Source organism: Pelodiscus sinensis, chromosome 13, assembly GCF_052426305.1.
Source record: "Pelodiscus sinensis isolate ZL-2025 chromosome 13, ASM5242630v1, whole genome shotgun sequence".
In the NCBI taxonomy this organism is placed as follows: Eukaryota; Metazoa; Chordata; order Testudines; family Trionychidae; genus Pelodiscus; species Pelodiscus sinensis.
Window position 1 is genome coordinate 3,629,366 of NC_143064.1, and position 8,679 is coordinate 3,638,044.

The window sequence follows — 8,679 nt, forward strand, 5'->3', positions numbered from 1 at the left end:
GCGCCGAGGAGCAGCGCTGCGGGACCAACCGGCAGTGCCCCAGCTGCTCTACCACAGGCATCCGCGAGAAAAGCCTGGTCTGCTGGGGGGGGGGGCGCACTAGCTGCACCCCCCCCAGCAGACCATGGAGACGTGGGCGGTGGGACTGAGATGCACCGCGGTCCCGCCGCCCAGGTCCTCTGCGGCATTGCTCCGCGTCTGCCTGGTCTGCTGGGCCGCCCCACCCCCCAGCAGATCAGGGAGACGCGGAGCAGCTTTTCTCACCCCGGAGGATGCGGGCGGCGGGACTGCGGCGCGTCTGGGCTGTCCCACCGCCCGCATCCCCCGGGGCGAGAAAAGCCCCGTACGTAAGTACGGATCTGACATAGGTCGGATCCGCGTAACTCGGGGACTGCCTGTACCCTTTGGTTTTTGGTCTTTTACCCAGTTCCCGATCCAGGAGAGACCCTTCCCTCTGATCCCAGGCCAGCTTCCTTGGCTTAAGAGCCTTTGGGGAGGGACTGTGTTAAGGCAGCGCTGCAAATCCAAACACACTGGCTCGCCCCTGACCACATGCACGTGCACCTGCTCACAATGGCAGGGTAGCCAGCTCAATTTAACCCCTCTCCGTGCATCCCTGCCTTGACTCGTGCTAAAGGCCAGGAGGATGCAGTGAAATCGTGGCCTTCAGCGACTCAGCCTGGTAACTAGGGGTGCGAGCGCTCAGGCACAGCCTGCCCTGCAGCAAACGACACGCGCAAAGCAGCCAGCTCTGCAAACTCCAGCCCTTTGTGTGTCCCAGAAAGCAACAAAGCCCTTTGCGCTCCTTCGCCGCCCGCCCGGGGAGAGTCTCCCACCGCTGCATGCCGCCTGCTTTGTTCAAGCGCCAGTGCCTGGGGGGTGCCCCACATGACGTTACATAAGGGGCCACGTGCTGGAGAGCTCGGTCAGACGCCCCGGCAGGGAAAGGGGAAAAGGGAAGGATGCTGCCGGGCTGCAAATAGCGCTGCAAGATCCCACACCGCGCAAGAGGCCGCCTTCCGTCTGGCCCGCCCACGGGCAGTGGGGAGAGAAGGCAAAGGAGCATGGGGGATGGGTGACAACCCCGGCGGGGAAGCTCCGCCCCCTTCTGTCACCGCCCTGTGGGGGCCAAGTGAGGCACCACGCCAGGTAGCTGCCCCCTGCCCTCTTTGTGTCCTCTGTCCCAGCGGGGCACGTGATTCTTTCCGGCCAGCTGGAGGGCCGGGCTGCCACGCCGCAGCCCCAGTCCTCCCGGGCAGCCAGCGGAGAGCGTGGGCAGCTTCCCTTGCCTGCGCTACCCGCCGCCGGTGCAAAGCGGTTCCCATGCGCAGGCAGCAGCCCTGGAGTTCCAGGGGGGAGTGTAGGGCCGGACTGGGCTGAGCCCGTCCACTCAGCCAGGCCGGCTGGGCCCTGCTAGGCAAAAGGCAAAGACGTCCTGGGGCCGAGCAAGCTCTTCTGGCGCCCACGACGCCTGCGCCCCCGCCCCACAGGAGCTGCGCCTCAGTTCCCCCCGGATCTCAGGGCTGGCTCTCAGTGCGGGGGGTGGATCTCATAGGCAGGGGATGGCATTGCCTTCCCAAACCACCCCCCTCCACGGTAGGTGTTCTGGGGCGGCGTGTTGCTGCCCCCAGCGCCTGCCCTCCCCTGTGCTCCAGAGCCGGGTAGACAGGGGCCGTGCATCCTCCCCCCCCCTGTACGCCGGGGCTGGGGCGGCTCAGGGCTGCATGTCACACCATGATGGGGGCGTGGCCTGGGCACAAGGGGCGGAGCTGGGCAGTGGGCTTGCCTCTCCTCCCCTATCTTCACCAGGCACCCCTGGCTCTCAGTATGGCTTGTAACAGACGTGCACGATTCTCTGGCTTCGCCGGCCCTAAGGAAGAGTTGAGCCAGGCGACGGCACTAGGCCACAGCAGGGATGTGAAGGTTTAATGGGTGCGGCTTACCGGTTCGGGTTAACCAGTGGGGGCTCCTCACCTACCCTCCCCTTTAATCGGTCGACCGGTTAACCGATTTAATGGGACCTGTCACCATTAAGGAGCCTCACAAACTTAGGGCTGACGCGGAGGCTAGAAGAGACGGCACATTCATTGCGGCCTCCGAGGGGCCCACACTGGGAGCTGTTGTGAACGTCGGGCAGGGCAGAGAGCTGGCACGGAGGGGCCAGGAGAGCTTAGAAGCTGAGCCGGAGCACGCAGGCCAAATCGAAGCAAGTGGAAGGGGAATCTAGGGAGATCCTTGGAGAGGGGAGCTGCCAGCACAGAGCGAGTCGTGACGGCTAACCCCACCCCCTGAAAAAAGCAACAGCCCCTTCCTGGCATGGCTGTGGGGACAGGGCCCCCCTCAGTTCTGGGCACCTCGGGAGTCCCAGGGAAGCCACACAAATGTGGAAGGGGCCGGCGGGTCTGGCCGGTGAGGAGAGGGAAGGGTGAATCGCCAGCGGAAGCGGGTGACGCTCTCGGTGAGCTTGTGACAAGGCCGGACTGCATGCCGGGGACGCAGGCGGCCCAGCGGGGGGGAATGAAGCACAAGGGGATGCAATGAAGTGGCACACGGCTATTCCTGAACGGCACCATCCATTAGAAAGTGAAGCTGCCTCTCTGGGAACTGGTGGGCGCCTTGTCTCTGGGCTACAGAACAGAGCGACTGTCTGGGAAGGAGTCCGGCAGAAAGGGATCCAGGGGTCAGAGTGGACCACGAGCTAAACAGGCGCCAACAGTGGGACACTGTGGCAAAAAAAGCAAATGTGATTCTGGGAGGCATGAACAGGAGTGTTGTGAGCAAGACACTAGAAGTCATTCTTCCGCTCTGCTCTGCGCTGGTTAGGCCTCAGTTGGGCTGTGTCTAGACTGGCAAAGTTTTCCGGAAAATCAGCCGCTTTTCTGGAAAAACTTGCCAGCTGTCTACACTGGCCGCTTGAATTTCCGGAAAAGCACTGACGATCTCATGTACAATCATCAGTGCTTTTCCGGAAAAACTATGCTGCTCCCGTTTGGGCAAAAGTCTTTTTCCGAAAGACTTTTGCACAAAAGGGCCAGTGTAGACAGCACAGGACTGTTTTCCGCAAAAAAGCCCCGATTGTGAAAAAGGCCATCGGGGCTTTTTTGCGGAAAACCACGTCTAGATTGGCCACGGACGCTTTTCCGCAAAAAGTGCTTGTGCGGAAAAGCATCCTGCCAATCTAGACGTGCTTTTCCGTTAAAAGCATTTTCAGAAATTCATGCCAGTGTAGACATAGCCTTGGAGTACTGGGTCCAGTTCTGGGCACCACATTTCAAGAAAGGTGTGGAGAAATTGGAGAAGGTCCAGAGAAGCACAAGGATGCTGAAAGGTCTAGAGAACATGAGCGATGAGGGAAGACTGAAAGAATTGAGCTTGTTTAGTTTGGAAAGGAGAAGACTGAGAGGGGACATGAGAGCAGCTTTCGAGCATCTAAAAGGGTGTTCCAAGGAGGAGGGAGAGAATTTGTTCTCCTCGGCCGCTGAGGACAGGACAAGAAGCAACGGGCTTAAACTGCAGCAGGGGAGGTTTAGGTTGGACATTAGGGTAAAACTTCCTGTTGGGGTGGGTAAGCACTGGAAAAAGGTGGCCTGGGGGGTTGTGGACTCTCCATCCCTGGAGGTATTTCAGAGCAGGTTGGACAGACGCCTGTCAGGGATGGTCTAGATGGTGCTTGGTCCTGCCGTGAGGGCAGGGGACTGGACTTGGTGTCCTCTCGAGGTCCCTTCCCAGTCTACTGTTCTAGGATTCTGTGAAAAGCGCCGGGCATGGCCCAGGCTGCTCGTGGGGAAATGAAGAGGGCCAGCTCTCCTTCACCGCTCATTTCTACGGGCACTGCGCTCTGCTGTCCGAGGGGAAGGAGCGGAGCCGGGACCAAGGTGGGGAGCAAGAGAGCAAGGACTGAGCATGCAGAGAGGAGCCCGACAGCTTCCCTCAGGGCCTAGCGATCTCATCCAGGCGAAGCCCTGGGCAAGCCAGCTCTGGACAAGGGGCAGCTCCCAGATGTAGCTGCCCCCCTTACACAAGGGGTAAAACTCCGCAGCAGACAGCAGGGGAGGCGGATGCTGGTGGGAGCTGCACTTACTCCCCCCTGCAGCCGGAGCTGGCCTAGCCCTGGGGGTGGGGAGCCAACAGTCTCCCTGTTTCTTTGGAGACGGATGGGGAAAGGCTTGCTGGAGGATCTGCCAAGAGGCGCCCGCTCGGCTGTTCTGGTGCTGTGTCGCCGAGCCCCGGCCTGGCTGCTTTGGGGGTTGGGGCGCCTCATTTGGCACCCACAGGATCTCTTCCCCTCCAGGGGATGCTGCTGGACGGGGTACGGCGCATCACCCCTGACCTGTCCGGCCCCTCCAGTTGGGGCAGGTGCAAGGTACCATCCAGTGGGAAGGGAAGCCCTTGGATTTGGTCTCGTTTGTATGTCTCCCTCCCACGACACCGACACCCTCTGCGATTGAGGGCCCCCCCCCCCCCCGCAGAGTCAGTGAGGCTTAGGAAGAGTCACGTTTGTGCGGCTTGAAATCTCTGTTCCAAGCTTAGCCTCCAGCAGGCTTTTTATTCTGGAGAACGCGCTAATTCAACTCTTCATTTATCGTACGCACAGAGCGGCAAATGCAGCAAATGCCCGCAAGGGGTTTCCAAGCCTGTTCCCCGGGAAAAGAAAGGACACGAGGGGCAGTTGCTCTAATGGAGGCTATTTGCTGCAATAACATGTCATGCAGGGCAGTGATGCTATAAATGGCTTGTTACACAGAGATGCACAAACCGCGGCGATGTTGTACACTGGACGCTCACCTTACTGCCCCCGGTCGCCTAATGACCCAAACCACCACTTTAAAAACACTGCCTTTGCAAGCCCATCCCATGCGTCGCCTTTACTGGTGCAACTCAATAAGAGCAAAAAAACCCAACCCAACCCAACCCAAAACCCCTTCCTATGTATTCAGAGTATGGAATTACCTGATGCAAAACTGCACTCGCAAAGGAACTAAATTGCACCGAAACCCAAATACAAATTCTCTCCGGTGATGTTATAAAATGGGCGCAATTATTTCCTAGAACTGAATGATCCTGGGACTAAAATAACTTGATATAAAATAACATGGTCCCTGGGGAGAGAGAACTCAGGAGGCATGAGATCTGGCTCAAAAGGTGTTTGAATGGGGTGCAGCAGGCTGTCCTACCGCGTATGCTCAGTCCCTCCTACAAGGCGCTAGACAGAGCTATCTGTTTGGATTTAGCTACATACAAAGCTTTAACTCTGCACACTTTAAAGGCGAATGGTTTAAAGCGAATGTGACAGGTTAATAGTCAAGGGTCACACGCATTCATGGCGCATAATTAAAAACTAGCGCTAGTCCGGGGCATGTTAGGGACTGAATACAAACCGATACTTGGCTGTGCTTGGAGATGCTCGGTTGTCAGCCTGTTCGCTCTCCTCCCCAACCTGGTACCCATGCAGACAAGCGTGCAGCGCTTCCCCCGGGGGCATTGGGTTAACTATGGCATGTCTGTCCTGGCCCCAGGCTTTTCTTCCTGCCCCAGGTCTGCATCCCGCCGACGAAGCGAGTCTGTCCGCCCCATGCCCGCGGGTCTCAGCCTGGTGACCCGATGAGTAAACCCGCCTCCCCCACTTTTAAAAGGCGGGGGGGGGGGGGCGCTGGCCCGGGACCCTGCGAGGCTGAACCCCGGCGGGGCTCTGCGGGAAGCCCGCAGCGCACGACCCGCGGCGATCGCCACTTACATCCACCACGAAGATCTTCTGCGAGTCGTCCAGGAACTGGACTTTCAAATGCAGCATCCTGGAGCGCGCCGCTGAGCCGGGCGTCCCGGGACTCGGCGCTGCGGGGCCCCGCTCGCCGCGCTCCCGCACCGGCTCCCCGCAGCCGGCTCCTCGGCGGGCGGGCGGGCGGGCGGCGCAAGGAACGCGCCTCGGCACAAGCGCGCAGCAGGCGCGCCGCGCTCCCCGCCGCCTGGTCCGCACCGCACCGGGCCTCGCCGCGGCCCCCTGAGCCGCCCCGACCCGCTTTCAAGGGAGCTGCTCGAGGGGGGGCGGCAACAGCGAAGCTTTCCCCTTCCTCGCTGGGACTCCGGGGGCTCAGTCAGTGCCAGAGCCTGGGGGGAATCAGCCGCGGTCTCCGGCTCCTCTCAGTTGCCAGGCGGGGATGCTGGCGCCCTTTGCATAGAAACTAGGACTGGCAGGGACCCCCAGAGGGCATCGGTCCAGTCCCTGCCCCCACGGCAGGACCCAGCGCTGTCTAGACTGTGGGGTCTCAAACTGGGGGGGGGCATGAAGAAATTCCAGGGGAGGCACGAGGCGACCCAGCCCCCATTCGTCAATTCCCCCCCCCCTAAGTTTTGCTGTTATTTTTATTTATTTATTTTTTGCTCAATAAGTTTTGGTGCAATGGGGGTGTGTGTGTGCGTGAGGGCTTCTCAAAAATCGAAAAGGTGGCCTGATGCCGAAAAGTTTGGGAATCTCTGGTCTAAAGCCGATCCCTGAGAGACATGTATCTAACCTCCCCGTAAATATCTCCAGAGATGGGGATTCCACAACCTCCCTGGGCAATTGATTCCAGTGTTTCACCACCCTGGCAGGTAGGAACTTTTTCCTAATGTCCAACCTAAACCTCCCTGGCTGCAGTTTAAGCCCATTGCTGCTTGTCCGATCCTCAGAGGCCAAGATGAACAAGTTTTCTCCCTCCTCATGACACCCTTTTAGATACCTGAAAACTGCTCTCATGTCCCCCCTCAATTGTCTCTTTTCCAAACTAAACAAGCCCAATTCTTTCAGCCTTCCCTCATAGGTCATGTTCTCTCGACCTTTCATCATTCTTGTTGCTCTTCTCTGGACCCTCTCCAATTTCTCCACATCTTTCTTGAAATGCAGTGCCCAGAGCAGGACACAATCCTCCAACCAAGGCCCAACCAGCGCAGAGCAGAGCGGAAGAATGACTTCTCATGTCCTGCTCACAACACACCTGTTAACGCCGCCCAGACTCATGTTTGCTTTTTTTTGCAACAGCGTCACACTGCTGACTCACATTCAGCTTGTGGTCCACTCTGACCCCTAGATCCCTTTCTGCCGGACTCCTTCCCAGACAGTCACTTCCCATTCTGCGTGTGTGAAACGGATTGTTCCTTCCTAAGTGGAGCACTTTGCATTTGTCCTTATGAGGGGAAACGCTTACATTCCTGTGAAACAGCAGCTTAGCAAACTGGCCCCGTGGCGCGTGTGGAACCAGACGCATTCTGGCCATTTCTGTGACCCACACCGAGGGATCGGTGAGTAGCTTCTGGACAGCTTTGTATGACGCCGCCGGGCCGCAGCATCTCCCTCATGGGAGCCTGGTGAATTGGTCCCAGTGGAACCCGGAAACCACAGACCAGCTGTGTTCTGGGGGGGTTGTTCCAATGTGCACCGGACCCCACGTTTGCTGAAAGATTAGCAGAGGAGCCCAGTTAGCGAAGGAGCCCAAACCTGGCTCCAGGATTCAGCCCCTCCCTCCCTCCCGCCCCCCAGATGCCAGCTGCTCTGGCTCCAAGGATCAGCTGGGAAACAGTGGAGATTGGCATTTCAGGCCTCAGCGCTGGCTGCCCCAGACACTCAGCCGGCGGGTCCCCTCCCCATTTTCCCACGTGTACCCATCCCGGCACACTTGCTTGCAGCAGGAGGGAATCTCTACAACCACACGGCGCCGTTGGCTGTACAGCAGCGGTCACACACTCCCACTAGACGCTGCTCCTGAGCAGGCAGGCTGTCATGGCTGGAGAGCTACTGGCAGGGCTGCAGGGGTTTCTGGCTCTCGGACCAGAGTTCCCTGGGAGCTGGGTGCTCCTGTGGCTGCTCAGGAGAGATTCAGTGGATGAGCAGAGCACCCACTGCCAGGGTTGTGTTGCTACCAGTGGTGCACATCAGCACATAAAAAAATATTCCGCACACAGCTGGAATGGACTAGAGGGCACACTGGATGGGACCCAGAGGAAACAATTCCTTCCAGTCACCTTCCTAGCATCAAATACAGCACATGTGCTGCAAGGGACCTTTGGGGCCTGTCAGGGATGTGAGCGACATGATGGGAGGAGAGAGCAATGGACTGGTATTGAGGAGGCATAGCTTTGCCACTGACCTGCTAGGTAACCTTGGTCACATCACTTCACCTCTTTGGACGGGTGGCCTCTTTCCCCGTTTTGTCCAGTTAGCCTGTGAGCACCAGAGCCATCTCCCACATGCATCACCTTGCGCAGGGCACGTCCAGGCTTAGTGGGCCCTGGCGGTGCTGTCATACAAACCAATGGATGACACAAACGAGGCAGAGGAAGGGAAAAAGACTCAGTAAGAACCGGGTGTCCCAGCCTCAATATGGTTCTCGTTGCCTCTGGACAGTGTCTCCTACAGCCTGACCCGCCTTGCCCGGCCTCGCCTCTGCCATCCCCACCAGCCAAACGAGTCCCCTCCAGGTCAGCACAGTCTGTCTGCTATGGCTGTCGGGGTCACACCTGCTCCCAGCCCCGGCCATCAGCCCTGGCTTCCCGCAGCCACCCACGGCTACCAGCCCCGGCTTCCTGCAGCCACCCACGGCTACCAGCCCCGGCTTCCTGCAGCCACCCACGGCCACCAGCCCCGGCTTCCCGCAGCCACCCACGGCCACAGCCCCGGCTTCCCACAGCCACCCACGGCCACCAGCC

At 59.1% G+C, this 8,679-nt stretch overlaps 1 protein-coding gene across 1 annotated transcript in view; it reads right to left on the reverse strand.

The window, feature by feature from the left end:
- Positions 1–7,241, reverse strand: part of FRMD7 (FERM domain containing 7) — a 30,186-nt gene extending 22,945 nt beyond the window's left edge. The window contains 2 exon segments of the mRNA XM_089781717.1: positions 5,735–6,016; positions 7,182–7,241. Of these exon segments, the coding sequence (XP_089637843.1) occupies positions 5,735–6,016; positions 7,182–7,241 (342 nt within the window).
- Positions 7,242–8,679: the final 1,438 nt, after the last annotated feature.